This window comes from Petromyzon marinus, chromosome 3 (assembly GCF_048934315.1).
Source record: "Petromyzon marinus isolate PM22_M1 ecotype Great Lakes invasive population chromosome 3, UKy_Petmar_22M1.pri1.0, whole genome shotgun sequence".
In the NCBI taxonomy this organism is placed as follows: Eukaryota; Metazoa; Chordata; class Hyperoartia; order Petromyzontiformes; family Petromyzontidae; genus Petromyzon; species Petromyzon marinus.
This window is the reverse complement of record NC_133669.1, coordinates 6,231,084-6,249,203: the sequence shown is the minus strand read 5'-3', so window position 1 is coordinate 6,249,203 and position 18,120 is coordinate 6,231,084. Positions and strand designations below refer to the sequence as shown.

General features: G+C 44.8%; 1 protein-coding gene across 1 annotated transcript in view; it reads left to right on the top strand.

Annotated features, from left to right (window-relative positions):
• Positions 1–17,835, top strand: part of DDB1 (damage specific DNA binding protein 1) — a 28,486-nt gene extending 10,651 nt beyond the window's left edge. Inside the window, exons 14-27 of the mRNA XM_032972080.2 lie at positions 664–827; positions 1,776–1,883; positions 2,241–2,448; positions 3,139–3,234; positions 3,421–3,532; positions 3,994–4,117; positions 4,711–4,875; positions 7,284–7,378; positions 8,077–8,247; positions 11,124–11,233; positions 11,811–11,980; positions 13,275–13,377; positions 14,225–14,348; positions 14,625–17,835. Of these exons, the coding sequence (XP_032827971.1) occupies positions 664–827; positions 1,776–1,883; positions 2,241–2,448; positions 3,139–3,234; positions 3,421–3,532; positions 3,994–4,117; positions 4,711–4,875; positions 7,284–7,378; positions 8,077–8,247; positions 11,124–11,233; positions 11,811–11,980; positions 13,275–13,377; positions 14,225–14,348; positions 14,625–14,708 (1,834 nt within the window). The 3' untranslated portion in view covers positions 14,709–17,835. The remainder of the gene's footprint in view (positions 1–663; positions 828–1,775; positions 1,884–2,240; positions 2,449–3,138; positions 3,235–3,420; positions 3,533–3,993; positions 4,118–4,710; positions 4,876–7,283; positions 7,379–8,076; positions 8,248–11,123; positions 11,234–11,810; positions 11,981–13,274; positions 13,378–14,224; positions 14,349–14,624) is intronic.
• The last annotated feature ends 285 nt before the right edge of the window (positions 17,836–18,120 follow it).

Below are 18,120 nucleotides of genomic sequence, written 5' to 3'. Positions count from 1 at the left end.
CGGCAGTGGCCCTGCTCCCCTTTTCTCACTTCGCTTTTCACCCTGGCCCCTGACCGGCCCCGCTGGACCAGGCGCCGGCAAACCTGCGGCTCCGGAGCCGCATGCGGCTCTTTAAAGACTCCTCCGTGACGTCGTTTATTCAGGTCCGCCGTCTCGTATTCACGTGCATTGCGGCTCTTGAAATGTTGAGGTTTTTTTTTTTTTAAACCGAATTCGAAAAAAAAATGCCTCCCTTTGTTATTTTGGTTGCCGACTCCCTGCACAGGACGCTCCGGGTGCTAACTGCTAATGCCATGTCAGGTCATTAAAGCCCACGTGAAGTATTTCACAATGTGATGACGTTGGCACCTTGGCGTCGTACTTCTATTTAGCCACTTAGCCTATGACCGAATAACCCACAATGTGCCCAATCTCATTATTTCTTGGACGATAAGCACAGCTGAGCCTTGATGGTGCTTGGATGATGCAGGCATCTATATGAGATCACACCATGAGCATGGAGACCCTTTTTCCAAGTGGATTACCTTTGAGACAACGTTATTTATGTACGAGGATAACAAAAGGGAACACACTAGCGAGCTTGAGGTAACTTCCTTAGAAATAATGGAGAGGTTTGATAGATTGTTTCAAAATTTGATGGAGTATTTTCTTCCCTCGCCACAGTTCCACCGAGATGGAGCATGAGGTGGCATGCCTCGACATCTCGCCGCTGGGCGATGGGGCCGGCAACTCGACCCTGTGTGCCGTGGGCCTGTGGACGGATATCTCTGCGCGCATCCTGCGTCTGCCCTCGTTCGACACACTGCACAAGGAGATGCTGGGTGGAGGTGGGGCACGGTTTGATCCTCGTTCGTTGTTGGACGCATTCTTGAGTGTACACCAGACTATCCCTGAAAGGCGGTGGGTGTCGGACATGCAACCCGCGGGTTGCGTAGCAGCTTTGGTACGGCAATACAGTGACTTGATTTTCGGGATGCTCCCATGCTGTCAGTGCACTTGCAATCTAGAGGTCGCCGCTTTGAACTCTTTCGGTCCTGCAGTTGAAGCAATGGGCAAGTTTCATAAATACCTCCCACCTCTGTCCACCCAGCAGTATAGATAAGCACACCACCGCCAATTACAGATCGTGTGTTGGTTAAATTGCAGGTACCTCTTGCAAGGCGGCAGGCCAGCGTTAGAACAGTAGGCCATATATCTTCTAGAGGGGGCTCTCTAGGGCTGCCCCTAGTGGAGGCACTTCCGCCAGCAGTGGTGTAAATAAGAAATTGCAGAGCTGCACCTTCACTGTTTAAAGTGACCTCTGTAGATTGTTGTTATAATGTTGTGACCCCCCCCATCAGATTCCTCCAGTATACATACATATTCTGATTCTGAACATGGACAGTTGTCTGGACTGTGCCATGTTTTGTTTACACGACCATCTACCTTGAATTACTGTATTGCACAATTGTTGATAATTATAAACGTGCCATTATCATTCTTTAATCTGTGCCACAGTTTTGTTATATAATTGGCTGCAGTCCCCTGTGGTTCACATTGCTTTTACACTGCTGCCTCTTAAGGTCAACAGAATATAGTGGTGCTCTGGCCCCAAGATACGCAATGTTTTCTAAATGATGCGCACTTGCTATATGGGTTTTCCCGTCATGATTAATTAACTTCCAAAGCAGGCAGTTTCATCCTTGTGTCATGAGTTGCGTCAGTGTGATGTGGGTGACTGATTTTTGTGAGGTTTGCTTTGCCATTCAATTCACTGTGTTGTGCTGTCCCATCAGAGATAATCCCACGCTCGATCCTGATGACAACGTTCGAGGGAGCCCATTACCTGTTGTGTGCACTTGGAGACGGAGCCCTCTTCTACTTCAATCTCAGTGTGGACAGCGGTGAGTGAAGGTCGACGGTTCTGGATCAGTTAGATTAATGTGGGTCTTTAACTCGCTATCTTTCCTCCCCCTTAATGTCCTTTATTCACTGGAATTCCTATGATGCTCTTCTATTCCTTTGCCCCCTTCCCTACCTACTCATTTGTTAGCACTCTGCAAACGTCTTTGCCCTTCTTTGCCACCCTTTGCTATTTATCGACCAGGTTGCCAGGCTCACAGCAAACCTCTGTGGCACGTATGTATGTTGAACTTCTTTTGCACAGTATGTAGCCAACCACGTCCCTTGCCTTTACTCCTGCTGACTTGTTCCCACTTGACCTTTGACCCCTGCCCCTCCATCCCCCCCCTGTCGTGTAGGCTACCTGAGCGACAAGAAGAAGGTGACACTGGGCACACAGCCGACAGTGCTGCGCACGTTTAAGTCTCTTTCCACAACCAACGTGTTTGCCTGCTCGGACCGCCCCACCGTCATCTACAGTAGCAACCACAAGCTGGTCTTCTCCAACGTGAACCTAAAGGAGGTCAACTACATGTGCCCCCTCAACTCACAAGGCTACCCTGACAGGTACCTCCTTACCAGCTGGAGTTTTCCCGTTTTAATTATTTACTAATCACAAACCACTGAGCAAGTTAGAATTGTTTGGTGACGCTGCCTTGGCAGGGGTGTACAAGCACAAAAACAAACAAAAAAACTCAACTCGTTCATCAATAACACTGCCTTCAAATAATAAGTGTATAATAGTTGATGTTTTGTGCAATGGCCTTTTAACACAATGCATAGAGAGGCCAGAAAGGTAAAGACCCTACCTCTCTGGTAACTACTTTACCTGTGACAAAATGTGTTATTGACAATGTGTTGAGTTTTATTTTTAACAAGTTTCCCGGTCAATTCATTAATTTGGGAAATTAATTTTGTTAAGTCGATTGCTTACGTTTCATAAGGTATTAAGCAATATATACAGCTTATTTTCTGGTCGCTTTCTTGGAATTGCACATCAGAAAAATATCCTTAGCTGTGCTCATATTTTTCACCTGGAATGTTTTGTACACCTGCTCCAGATTTAAGTACGCACACTTAAAAACAAACCTTGTATAGCATGTAAACGAACAGTTGGACTTGATACAAATGCCATCTTCACACGGGGAGGGGCGAGAGGGGGAAGTATTTCTTTCTCGGACATTTTGTTGGATCAAAGGTAGCGCTGTGTGTGCGTGTGTGTTTAACACTTGTGATATGTGGTTGTCTCACGTACAGCTTGGCGCTGGCGAACAACAGCACTCTTACCATTGGCACCATCGATGAGATTCAGAAACTGCACATCCGAACAGTGCCACTCAACGAATCTCCCAAGTGAGTCCGTAACCACAGGCTATTAACTCTTGTAACTTGAAAGCTGTACGCTTTAGAGACACCACTGAGTCTACAAACACACCTCCGTCAATGGGATTGCGCGCACGCATCCATTGTCTGTGCTTGCACCGATGGGTCTCTGTCGAAACTGAAAACTGTGCACCTTTGTCTTCTGTTCGAACACAGGCGCATTTGCTATCAGGAGTCATCGCAATGCTTTGGTATTCTCAGCAGCCGCGTGGAGTTACTCGACCAAAACGGGGGCACCAGCCTCGTGCGACCGAGTGCCAGCACGCAGGTGAGGGCCTCTCCTAGCTCCCTTCCCCAATGTCTGGAAAGCGCAGCTACAAGCTGGGCATGCATACAAGATGAAGAGGTCATCAAGGCCAATTCCTGATGGTATTGCATCTCTGGTTAGCACGGTTGGCTACGTATGGTGCGAAAGAAGTTCAACATACATATAAATACATAAATGCTTCTTTCTCCCGCCCGCATTCAACATTGCAGACCATGCAAGGTTCCTTGGAAACATTTTAGAACAAAGAAAACTATTGAAATGTCTAAGATTTAGTTTAGCTTTTCATTGCAATTTAATTTTTAGATTTTTTTTCCATTACTTGTACCTTTTTTTTCTTACAATTTAAATTATTTTTCTATCAGTCCTGACTGTCTGTCAACAGAGACCGTGTTTAAGTATGTCGAACAAGCTAGGATAAATCAGCGGTGAATTGTAACGGTAATGTATACGATCTTCCCCAGGCGCTCTCCAACAGCGTAAGCAACAGCAAGCTGTTCTCGAGCAACAGCGCGCAGCACGAGAGTTCGTACGGCGAAGAGACAGAGGTGCACAGCCTGCTAGTCATCGACCAACACACCTTTGAAGGTACCCTGAAGTTTACCTCTCGGTCCATCCTCATCTCCTTTCTCTGCCCCACTTATACATTGAAACCCCTCTTGTTGTTTGCATTGGTGCGCCATGAGCGTATCCTTATCATTTGAAACCCCTCTGAGAAAATAGCTCTTCATATTTGCCAAATTAAGTTGGGATTAATCTTAATGGGATACATTTTCCACTTGGCTCCTTTTTGTTTTTAAAAACACAATCGGTTAAGTCATGAATGTAGTCATGAACGTGAGTATAAATGAGTGAGTATAATCGTAGAGTTTTTTTTTTACTTGGGTACAGTAACAAATTAGAACCATAAGTCAGATCGAAATCAACATTTTGAGAAAGAATCATAAAATGTCATGCTGTCGGATGTACTCGGACTCACTTTTTCATCCATGCTAGGATGGTGGTGGTGCATTCAATTTTGTGAATGCATTAGACCATTGACTAACTTCGTAAACATACCATATTTTCAAAAACAATAGGTAAATGCCCTCAAAATTACACCCTGCTATATTTTGATATTGACCTTGCTTGAGTTTTGGTACTGCCTACCCGTAATGCATTTGCCCTTGGCGCTTGCGCAGTGCTGCATGCGCACCAGTTCCTCCCGAGCGAGTACGCTCTGAGCATCGTGTCGTGCCGTCTGGGGAAGGACCCCACGACGTACTTCGTGGTGGGCACAGCCATGGTGTACCCCGAGGAGGCGGAACCCAAGCAAGGCCGTATTGCCATATTCCACTACACGGACGGTGAGCGAGCGAGCGAGCGGTCGTCCGAGCGAGCGCTCCCGGCCACCCCTTGTCGGCTGTGCACAAGTGTGAAGATGTTAACAGTGTTTTCACCTTGAAAATGTTTCCACATGCCCAAAATGGTCTTGAGTTGCCCTGCAATGGTCTTGAGCAAGCTTTGAGCCGGCACCGTTGAAATTAGTTTTTTTTAAACGAGTGCCCGGAACAGAGCACGAGTGGCAAGGGGGGGTGGGTACAGACGTTCCGCGGGCAACAAGCCTGATGCCAGGTGCTCATGAGGCAGGAGAAAGGGAAGCGGTGGCTGTGGGGACTGCCCTACTCACATAGGGGCAGCGATTGGGAATATCGGGTCATTCATTTTAGGATCCCACCACGTCCAGATTAATCTATTTCTAAGGTGCATTTATAGCATCTGTCCAGTCGGCAATTGCTGCAAAATGTTAAAATAATTTTCAAAGGTACGAGTTGCCTTGTGACCATATGTTGTACAATGCTGGCATGCGTGACGCATGTACAGTGAAGGAAAAAAGTATTTGATCCCCTGCTGATTTTGTACGTTTGCCCACTGACAAAGAAATGATCAGTCTATAATTTTAATGGTAGGTTTATTTAAAGAGTGAGAGACAGAATAACAAATAAATCCAGAAAAACGCATGTCAAAAATGTTATAAATTGATTTGCATTTTAATGAGGGAAATAAGTATTTGACCCCCTCTCAATCAGAAAGATTTCTGGCTCCCAGGTGTCTTTTATACAGGTAACGAGCTGAGATTAGGAGCACACTCTTAAAGGGAGTGCTCCTAATCTCAGCTTGTTACCTGTATAAAGACACCTGTCCACAAGCAATCAGTCAATCAGATTCCAAACGCTCCACCATGGCCAAGACCAAAGAGCTCTCCAAGGATGTCAGGGACAAGATTGTAGACCTACACAAGGCTGGAATGGGCTACAAGACCATTGGCAAGCAGCTTGGTGTGAAGGTGACAACAGTTGGTGCGATTTTTCGCAAATGGAATAAACACGAAAGAACTCTCTCAGTCTCCCTCGGCCTGGGGCTCCATGCAAGATCTCACCTCGTGGAGTTGCAATGATCATGAGAACAGTGAGGAATCAGCCCAGAACTACACGGGGGGGATCTTGTCAATGATCTCAAGGCAGCTGGGACCAAAGTCACTAAGAAAACAATTGGTAACACACTACGCCGTGAAGGACTGAAATCCTGCAGTACCCGCAAGGTCCCCCTGCTCAAGAAAGCACATATACATGCCCGTCTGACGTTTGTCAATTATCATCTGAATGATTCAGAGGACAACTGGGTGAAAGTGTTGTGGTCAGATGAGATCAAAATGTAGCTCTTTGGCATCAACTCAACTCGCCGTGTTTGGAGGAGGAGGAATGCTGCCTATGACCCCAAGAACACCATCCCCACCGTCAAACATGGAGGTGGAAACATTATGCTTTGGGGGTGTTTTTCTGCTAAGGGGACAGGACAACTTCACCGCATCAAAGGGACCATGGACGGGGCCATGTACCGTCAAATCTTGGGTGAGAACCTCCTTCCCTCAGCCAGGGCATTGAAAATGAGTCGTGGATGGGTATTCCAGCGTGACAGTGACCCAAAACACACGGCCAAGGCAACAAAGGAGTGGCTCAAGAAGAAGCACATTAAGGTCCTGGAGTGGCCTAGCCAGTCTCCAGACCTTAATCCCATAGAAAATCTGTGGAGGGAGCTGAAGGTTCGAGTTGCCAAACGTCAGCCTCCAAACCTTAATGACTTGGAGAAGGTCTGCAAAGAGGAGTGGGACAAAATCCCTCCTGAGATGTGTGCAAACCTGGTGGCCAACTACAAGAAACGTCTGACCTCTGTGATTGCCAACAAGGGTTTTGCCACCAAGTACTAAGTCATGTTTTGCAGAGGGGTCAAATACTTATTTCCCTCATTAAAATGCAAATCAATGCATAACATTTTTGACATGTTTTTCCGGTTTGTTTTGTTATTCTGTCTCTCACTGTTCAAATAAACCTACCATTAAAATTGTAGACTGGTCATTTCTTTATCAGTGGGCAAACGTACAAAATCAGCAGGGGATCAAATAATTTTTTCCTTCACTGTATGTGTTTCAAATATGTATCGTGTTTATTTACATTTTGTGTGGTGTGCGATTTGATTGGTCGAATCGTGCGTTTTCAAGTGCCGTACGTGTTCACATGTTGCGAGGTGTAATTTGATTTTCTTTGTTGTGTCGATATGTTGCGTGCCGTTTTCTTCTCATGTTGTGTGGCATGTGTTTCTCCTGTGTCGCGTGCTGTGCTCTTTCTTGTGGTGCGTTTATGGGCACCACCGTATGCTTGAGCACGCTACTAGTGCCTGCTGCATGTTTATGCGTTGCTTTTGCATCGCTGTGCAGGGAAATTGCAGACGGTGGCAGAGAAGGAGGTGAAGGGTGCAGTGTACTCAATGGTTGAGTTCAACGGCAAACTCTTGGCCAGCATCAACAGCACGGTGAGTCCACATCCATACATATCCATTATCCAAAGAGTTTTGACGATGATTTCAATGCCATAGCTCTTATTCTATGAATCGTAGCCATGAAGCATGTTTATATTAAACTGTTCTTCAGATCACTCTGGTTATTGCCTACATATGGGTTGTTAGGTTTATGCATGCGTTGGGATTGTTAAACCTGTGTTGTTGGGGTTGACACGTGTGTAGTTTTGGATACACGTGTCTAGCTAGGGGTCAGGTTTGCCCTTCGTCGCGATGCTCACGTACGCCGCTGTGCCCGTGTGTGCGTGTTCGAGTGTGCGTGCTTCCCATGCGCTTGATTGCATCTCGCGATTATTCAATGTTGATGTGTCATTTTATTAAGGGACTTGCGTCATATCTTGGTGTTGGCTGGGACTGTTTTGTTGTTATTTCGGCCTTGCCCAAGCTTCATAAATCGAACTTATGCAATGAAATGATTTATTACGTATTTGTATTTAGTGACTTGCTTACCTTTTTCTCTATTTTGCACTCCTTTCGTTTTTTTGTAATTGTTTGCCGTTGGAACTTGCTGACATCCGCCCAAAATGGACATCTGTGAAAAAGAGCTTCATATGTTTAATCGGATTCCTCCTCCTCCAGTCTAAATAAAGATTCTGATGATTCACGTTGGCGCGCGATGGACATGCCCGCGCTCTCGTGTGCCGCTCGCCCAGGTGCGCCTTTACGAGTGGACGGCGGAGAAGGAGCTGCGCACCGAATGCAACCACTACAACAACATCATGGCCCTTTACCTCAAGACCAAGGGCGACTTCATCCTCGTGGGCGACCTCATGCGCTCCATGCTGCTGCTTGCTTACAAGCCCATGGAGGGTAGCTTCGAGGAAGTGCGTCATCCTACCGGTTCCCCTCCTCCGCACGCATCCACAACACGATTCGTGAATCACTTTGATAACGCTGGTCTACAATTTTTTAGACATCGTCTGCTTCAGAGATAAAATGTTCTGTTTTTTTATGGATTTTGATGTGCTGAATTCAAATATGACAATTAAAACAACTGATTGGCTACTGTTCCCAAGATGTTACATTTTACATCTATTTATATTGTGTAGATAGTAGAGTTTTACTCATACATTGTAAATCTAGGTCTTCTCATTTGTTTATGGTTTAAAAATCAGCAAAAGGGTTGTATAAATACAATTTATTATGAAACAAAAGGCAAAAACCTATTGTGTGGCTATAAGTACGTAGTTTAGTCCTTATTCATTGTCTACTCGGCGCTTCTTGGCTTGTCTCTTGTATTCATAAAATGGAGCATCTCTTGTCACTGTCCAGCAATAGTCTGCAAGCATTGGTGGGCTCCACTTTCCCTGACAGCGTTTCTCCATTGTCGCAATGCCCTGGTGACATCGCTCGCCATGCTCGTCGCTCGCTGCTCCTCAGTTCGGTGGGACAAAAATCGAGATGAGAGTGCAACAAATGTATCTTTAGTGACATGTTGCAACCAAGGCTTTTGTATGCCTTGAGGAGGTTTTCCACCACCACCAACTCCCTGTAGTTGTCTGCCTTGTTGTTTCTGAGAAAATTTGTTGCCACTAACTGGAAGGCTTTCCATGCCGTCTTTTCCTTGCCACGAAGTGCACCGTCAAATGCATCATCTCGAAGAAGTTCATGAATCTGAGGACCAACAAAGACACCTTCCTTTATCTTAGCTTCACTTAACCTTGGACATTTTTCACGGAGGTACTTGAAAGCTGATTGTGTTTTGCCCATGGCTTTGACAAAGTTCTTCATCAGACCCAGCTTATTGTGTAAGGGTGGTAACAAAATCTTCCTTGATTCAACAAGTGGTGAATGCTGAACACTTTTCCTCCCAGGCTCCAATGACTGTCGGAGTGGCCAATCTATCTTGATGTAGTGGGAATCTCTCACGCGACTATCCCATTCGCAGAGGAAACAGCAGTACTTTGTGTATCCAGTCTGCAGACCAAGCAAAGAGCAACAACCTTCAAATCGCCACAAAGCTGCCACTGATGTTGGTCATAGTTTATGCACCTCAAAAGTTGTTTCATGTCATAGGTTTCTGTCATATGGACTGCATAACCAACTGGAATTGATGCCAAAATATTTCCATTATGCAGCAAAACAGCTTTAAGACTCATCTTCGATAAATCAATGAACAGGCTCCACTCATCTGGATCATGAACGATGTTGAGGGCTGCCATCGCACCATCGATGTTGCAGGCTACAAGATCACCTTCCATGAAGAAGAATGGGACAAGATCCTTTTGACGGTCCTGGAACATGGATATCCTAACATCACCTGCCAAGAGATGTTCCACTCCTGCAGTCTGGGGCCCAACAGCTCTGCCTTATTCTTGGGTAGTTAAAAATCCCTGACAAGGTTTTTTAGTTCACCTTGTGTTATGAGGTGTGGTTCAGAGGAGGAGGATGGGAGAAAATCTGGGTCATGTGACATTGATGGTTCAGGACCAGAAGTTTCATCCTCTTCCTCATCTGACTCAAGTGAAAATGATTCTGGTGCATCATGAACTGGCAGTCCTCCGTGGGGTACTGGGCGAATAGCTGATGGAATGTTTGCATAATGCACAGTCCACTTTTTCTTCTTTGACACACCTTTCCCAACTGGAGGCGCCATGCAGAAGTAACAATTGCCGATATGATCTGTTGGCTCTCTCCAAATTATTGGCACTGCAAAAGGCATAGATTTCCTTTTCCTGTTCAACCAGTGGCAAAGATTTGTTGCACAAGTGTTGCAGCATATGCGTGGGACCCACATCTTGTCCTGATCTCCAATTTTGCAGCCAAAATAAATGTGATAGGCTTTCTTAACCGTAGTGGTTATACTGCGCTTTTGTGATGCAAAAGTCACTTCACCACAAACATAGCAGAAGTTATCTGCTTTGTTCACACAAGTACGAGGCATCTCTGCTCACTTTGGCTAAACAGAAATGTCCCTTTGCAAAACCAAACAGAGACAAATAAGAGAGCGCGACACTATGATTTCTGGAGCTGATATAGGGTAATTTGTTCAGCAGAGGGATGTCAGCCTCGTTATAATTGCATCATCCATGACTTATAGGAATAACATGATGCAATTCATATGTATGATGCAATACCAGGTTCAGATTGCATCATTCACTGTTTTGCTCAAAATCCCAGTCATATTTTTTCATAGATCCAGTCAAAGATGTATTACAAATACTCACTTATCCTCCATTCCCAAGTCAAGGGTCGTATATACTGACCCAGTAGCATATCTTGAAGACTAGAGCCAATCAACAATTTTAAGCATAATTTTCATTCTCAGTGACCCAGAATTAGTAAAGTTGGACTACATTTATTTCGGAAGCATTTTGGCTGTAGACCAATTCTCGTTAATGTGCTGTGAAGAAGGGACATTGCCCGAAAAAATGCCGGAAATATTTTTCCTTTTAATGCAGTGTTAAGGACGAATGTGTTACACTGTGAAACTGGAACATACGGATTGGAAAACATACAAAAGTTAAATGCGTATTTTGTTTAGCAGTATTTTGACAGGAAACTCTTTCTAAACTTTTGTGGCCCCAGTCAAATCATAGATTAATTTAAGCAGGCAGGGTATTGACCCCCTTGATACTAAATTTTTTTTACACGAATGGACAAGTGAATGAGTGCTGATCGGGGAGGTGAGTGCATAGAATGTAGTTTAGAAAAACGTGTCAAACTGTGAGGGAAAATGTTGTATTTTGCTTTTTCACAGATTGCCCGTGACTTCAACCCCAACTGGATGAGTGCGATAGAGGTGCTTGACGATGACAATTTCCTGGGGGCAGAGAATTCCTACAACCTGTTCGTTTGCCAGAAGGACAGGTATGCCCTCGACCAACCCTCTGATTTTTTATGTCATTATTCCTGGGAGAACCTGATGAGGTTCCTGATTCAACAGTGTTGAGCACAATATTAATATTTTCATCAGAGTTTCCGGTCCAGAATTTCATTTCCAATAATCAGTGAAACTGCGCAATGTTTTGTATGGGCATTGAACTAAAAAAGTGTGCAATGTAACCACCGGCTGTCATGGTCGACTTCGAAATATTTCGTGTTACGTAGCTTTAAAGGTGTTCATGTTAGTGTTAACGGTCCGCTGCTTGTTAGTTCTGATTTTTTTATCCTTTTTTTGATGTGTAAGTTAGAGCCGCTGCAAATTAACCGTGATGTTACTGCATGTAATCACATAGATGTGACCAGAATTCAACTGCTGGCTTCCATTCATTCACATCCGTATCTCGGTGTGCGCGTGTGCGTGTATGTGTCGCGTGCGTGCATTTACCTATGCGCACGTGTGCCTTGCGTACGCCTGCGCGTTTGTTTCTGCCTGTACGCGCGCACGCGTTCCTGTGCGCGCGTATACCTGCACATTTTCGCCTGTGCGCGTGCGTGCATTCAGCGCGGCCACGTCGGACGAGGAGAGGCAGCACCTGCAGGAGGTGGGGCAGCTGCACCTGGGCGAATTCGTAAACGTGTTTTGCCACGGCTCGCTCGTCATGCAGAACCTCGGTGAGAGCTCCACGCCAACGCAGGGCTCCGTGCTCTTCGGCACCGTCAACGGCATGATCGGTGAGATGCCCCCCCTCCTCCTCTTCCCTCCCTCGCTCGCTCGTTCGCTCGCCCGTCCTCAATCACAGTCTAGGGTAGTGTGTGATAACTTTGTAATGTAAGTGACCTTTACTGAGTTGAGCGTCAACAGTCTGCGGCTTGTTTGTACTGATCCTGAATCCTTTCTTTTTTACATAAAACATAACAAATGCCCCTTTGTCAATGCACTACTAGATGAAGGCCAACCGACGCCGTGTTGGCCTTGGTGATTGTTTGGCCATACTTCACTACGCCGGTCAGTGCAGGTTGGTGAACGGAGGGAGCTGGACCCCATTCACCGGGTTCAGAGCGCGTTGTGCCAACTGCTGCGCCATCATTTAAACTGTCACGTGACACCAGAATCAGCTGTGAATAAGTCATTGTTATTCAAACGAGGGTATTTTTTCTGAAAAGTTTAACTTTTTTTCTCTTCATATTTCTCTTTCAAACAGCAGTTGACCAGTGAATCTTACATATTAAAAAGTTACTTAGTGTAGGTGTGCTATAACCACATATAGCAGTGATGACTGTTGCACTGTTTGCTACCCAATCAGCGGGAGTCGAAGGTGGAAGTTTACATTGCTCCGACCTACCAAAGGCCCTTCATTTTGCAGTTCTGCTAATTCTCATGTGGACTTATCCCTACATTTTTCCAAGCACTCTCCAGTATTTCGATTTAAAGCTTTCGTGACTGCAAGGATTCATCTTCTTTGGTTCTTTCGGTAAAGTCACGTAGAATGAGAATAAAATAATAAATTGATAAAATAAAATAACACAATAATATTCTCACGACGTTTCGGCCACAACACAAGCGGCCTTCATCAGGTGAAGGGACGAGACTGTCTGGAGGACAGCGCTGGAGCGTGGCTTTTTCACTCCAGCGCTGTCCTCCAGACAGTCTCGTCCCTTCACCTGATGAAGGCCGCTTGTGTTGTGGCCGAAACGTCGTGAGAATATTATTGTGTTATTTTATTTTATCAATTTATTATTTTATTCTCATTCTACGTGACTTTACCGAAAGAACCAAAGAAGACTCTCCAGTATCTTGGTGTTACCCTTGAACGAATTTGCTAACTCTGCTCAAAACCTCTGCCATAAGAAACGTCTGGGCATACTCTAAATTTAAAATGCAGTGTCATGTGGAACACCCGAGTGAGCGAACAGGCACGCTTGTGTGTGTGTGCATGTCTGCCTGCGTGGCTGATGGCTGTTTGTTTAAATGCTGTGTGTGTAGCAAGTTGTGGAAATGTTTGCCGACCTGCGCTTGTTTGCACAGGGCTGGTGACGTCACTGTCGGAGGGCTTGTTCACGTTGCTGCAGGACATGCAGGGCCGCCTCACCAAGGTCATCAAGAGCGTGGGCAAAATCGAGCACTCCTTATATCCTTGAGAGGTTGACGTATGCGTAACCGCTGTGCACCTTACTATACAACTTGGAAGTTCCTTTTTTTTTAGCACTTTTCAACAAAGGTTGAAAGCGTCAATGCATTACCTCTCTCTGCCTGGCGGTCTGTAGCGAGGTGTCACGATATAACTCTCGTAACGATGATCCAATATATATCAAACTTTGGTATAACGTTCTGTTGCTAATGTGGACTTGCCCAATTGAAAAGTGACTAAATTTTTCAAAGGGTTGCCCAGAACGTGTAGATGCAAACCAGAGCCAAATGGACTTTACAAACATGCAAGTACATTTTGCCCTGACCACTATCCATTTCCATTGGTTTTCGTACCATTATTTAAATACTTATCAGGACAAATGTATGTTGGAGAGCTTTAAATCATGCATAACATGATTTTCAGTTTTTATCTTTTTATCCTTGTTTCAATATTACATTGACTTGGTCAGGTAGTGGACATGCATTATTACCACAAGTGTTTAAAGAAGCTGGCTGACAGATACTGGAGAAACTCCATGAGAAGTCAGGCATATAATAGAGAAGAACTGGATATATAAGGACATTTGCAGCATGCATTGCAATGATTTTTTTTTTATATTATGACATTCTTAGGCGGATAAAGCCAACCAACTAATTTTGAAACTGTGATAGTTATCATCAACTTCATAATGTATAATTAACAACATAGGACTCAATGCGGTATCCACCAAGAGAAGGGAGGGAGTTGCGTCATTGCCACTGTGAAGTCTTAACATGCCGAGGCTCGAGAAGATGCCTGAATGCCGGTTGTCTCGAATTTGTTCTCGTCCTTAATGCCTGCCCTGCACCTGGAGATCGTTCCACAACGAGCGAAAGACAGAAGCAGCAACGGGTTTCGTGGATGGGGACCTCATCGAGAGTTTCCTGGACCTTAGCCGCCCCAAGATGCAAGAAGTGGTGGCTGGGCTGCAGGTGAGAGGAGGGCCGGTGGCAATGGAGATGTATAGAGCCTGTTTTGGGCCAGAGCCAGAAATACCGCGGCCACCGATGATGTCATTTTAATTCGTAAGCACGAGTGAGAGAATAGTGTTAGGTTAGTGAGCGAGTTGGCGTAAGGAACCGCGAGTGGTGTGCGCGATGTATCGGCGTTTGTGTTTCAGATGTGGAGAATCTTGGGAGTTTTGGTGGGGGGTGGGGGGTGTGAGAGAGCGCGTTGGCGAGCTATTTTCATTTTTCGTGCGTTGTCAGATTGACGATGGGAGCGGCATGAAGAGGGAAGCGACAGTGGACGACCTGATCAAGACTGTGGAGGAGCTCACGCGAATCCACTGAGCAGCGGGCATCTTCCACTGCACATGCTGTCCCAAACATCAGTAGCCCTTCATTGACACGAGTGAGACATAGGATTTACCTTATTTTGCCTGAAAGTTTTTCCTTTGTTCATTTTACCCACTGCTGCCCTGCATTGTTTCGCTTTACCTTCCCTTTCCCCAACTTGTGTTCCGTTGTCGACAATTTACTTTCACTCACCACACACACACAGGTAATGCTCTTTCAACCACCTCCCTTTTCTGAATAATCCGTGTTATCGAGACGGTGATGATGAACACTGTCGTGCTTGTACTGTGCCACACCCCCGCCTCACTCATCTGTACATTTGGACAACAGGAAGCATGGCCCTTGTTTCAGAGGAAGTGGTTTCTTTGTTATTTAACTGCTCAGGAGGGGCTGCCCTTCCGCATGGGCACCCACTTATAATAAAATAACTGTCTAGTTGCCCCAAAAAAGTGTTTTTGTTGCCCAGCTGCCTCGTTTTATCAAAAGCCCAGCTACACCACGACCCAATCATGTCTACATTTATCCAAAACTCCAGCCACCAATTTAGCCAATTTATCAGTTATATCAAACACACAGCTTTCCGCTTACTCGAATGCCTCATCCTGTCGCTCAAACATCCAACTATTCCAGTTTAACAGCTTTTCAATCACCAGAACATCCAGCGACACATTTATCTTAACAGGCAGATATTCGGTTATAAAGCTGCATCGTTCCCAAGACTTATATTCTCAGCAAGCAACCCTGTTACCTGATATCCAGCTGCCCAAACTGTAAAAAGTAAAATTCATGACCATCTTCCAAACGCCTCTTGGGCCATTGTTTCCCCAGCAGCTCTTGTTCGCAAAAAAAATAGTTCTACAAATGTCGATTTTTATTTGCTGATGACACACAGTTGATATTGATGCAGCTGCTGCAGAAACAGATTAATCCAGATATATGTTTGGATGATGGATCTGATGTTATTTTGTTGTGATGGGTATACATTTTACGTTAACTTGTTACTGAAATACAATCCACCTTTGCATGTAATGTACAGTTTTGCTATACTGCCCTGAATACCCCAATGTTGCTGAGTTGCCTTTACATTTTACAAGAGCAATTTTATCAGAATTTAAGAGGCCATTCCATGCTGTTGAGACACAAAAAGTCAAAACTTGTCCAGTTGACTGCTGTAAACAAAATTCTGATGGATATCATCAGTCCTGCGATCCTAAAGTTGATTTAACTTTATGGCAATTAAATAACCCCTCTGTGTATTTATTTTCCACGATCTGCCAATACGGTGCAACAAATCTACCCGTTCTTCCAACAAATACCTTGCTACCAGTTGCTGCCTGAGAAAACACCTTGCCACCGTTAAACCGTGCTTCATGACGGTGAAACGTTGAAAGTGGGATTCGGGTTTTCCAGTTACCCTTCAGGACACGGCCCAGCCATTATCCATTTCCCCTGGTCTATGTAGCAGTTGCAAAACTTTAAAGAGCCAGCAAGCCATCATATACGTTTTCACTTTTATAAATATGACGTGCAGCTTCCCAAACATCTACGTGCGGTCTGCTTGTCTGATCAGACAGCTTGCCTGTACGCTCACCCGGCACAAGCCAAGGCTGCCGACGGGTGCAGAGAGCGCTCACCTCCACACACGCCGTTTTTCTCATTGGCATAGTACAACACAGGACGCTGCATTCTCCCAACACAAGAGGCCAGTCTTTTCTCCCATTTTACAATAATGCCGCGCACAAACAAGTGGCGAGTGACATTTTATTTTGACCAAGGAGTTGTATAAGAATGACGCTACCTTGGTCTGCGGTCTGCTTATCTGAAATCGTGTACCTCATGTTTGCCAACACTATTGTGGGTTTTGCTGACTACGGGGGTTCTTTAAGGATCGTTTATTTGCTTCGTCGTATGAAATGCAGCACAATTGGGACACTGGCATTTTAAAAAAATCACTCCCTTTAAATTCGCCATTCCCCCCCCTTCCTTTGCTCATTACCTGTAAATATTTAGAACAGTAAACCAATGCTGTTACTAGCATTGACCCAGATCATCGCCATCACGCCGGATCCTTAAAAATGTGCACCACCTTTTTGGTCATTTGTGTTTAAGGAACTCGCCGGTCTCCACCATCGGAATGTGGAATTGCAACCACTGACTCAGGATCATTCATGGGGATGAGTTCCAAGACATTAGTCCTATGTTAGATGTAGCTGTATTAACTCATTGTACACTTCATACCATTCATGAAAGTAATATGTACGAAACATTCACGAATGATATGTGCAAATATTTGAGTTGATTACAAAACAGTTTTTTGGAAAGGGACTTCACAATGCATCTAAAACTTTTATCGTGTCAATAAAGTTATGTAAATCTGATTAAACGCGCGCACGCGCACACCTACCAGATTCTAAGACGCGTCCCCCAATGCTTGCTTTAAAATACAGGGAAGTAAAATGCCCTCTAATCGCAAGTATGATACATCCCGACACTAACTGTCACGCACACAGTAACCAAAATTTAAGACTGAATCCCACACCTGTTCGGGCCCCAATATTCTATTGTGTATACTCTTTCGGTAAAGTCACGTATGTAGAAAAAAATAATAGAACACGCCGTTTCGATCGCCTGATGACGATTGCTTGCGTTGCGATCAAAACGTGATCTATTATTTTTTCTACCTACGTGACTTACCGAAAGAACCAGAGTGTAGTCACGAAAGCTTCATATCAAGATTGTGTTGTGTAGTTGTGCAATCTTAATATCAAGTCCATTCCAGTCTCGTGTCCACCTGAAACCTACGATAGTTCTCGTACGAGTTTGAAACACCCTTACTCCAAATCTCACAGTATTCAGCGCACACCCGCGTCCACAATCTCTCGTCACGAGTCAAAATCCTATAATATTTGGGCAGTCTTATTTTCGTCCGTTTTTTTTGTATCGTAGGACAACTTTAAGCTTTACACGTAATGTTTTTAAGGTCCTAATACCCTCCCACTGCCATTTCCAAAACATACAAAACATGATCAATATCAATGTAAATATGAAAACAAAAATACCCAGTGTTTTATAGTTTTTGCTTGCATTAATCTTGAATAAATTGCAGTTTATCTTTACTGTCTATGCTGTGATCTGTTGGTGTCATGCATTGTAAATCCCGGTGGCGCACACTCGTACATCCAACTCGCACGATGGTCGTGCTATAGGCGAATATGAGAAATGGTTGGATACGTAAACATCTATGGAAACTGATTTGCGTTGGAGACAACAGTCTCGCCGCAGGATCGAAGCCTCGGGACTGTCCTCCAGGATCAAGCCATGGGTGTTGGCTAGACATGTCAAAACGTCCTCGTCTGTAGAAAGTCTTATCGTGGGGGAAAAACTGACTCAACGTTAGCGGAAAATT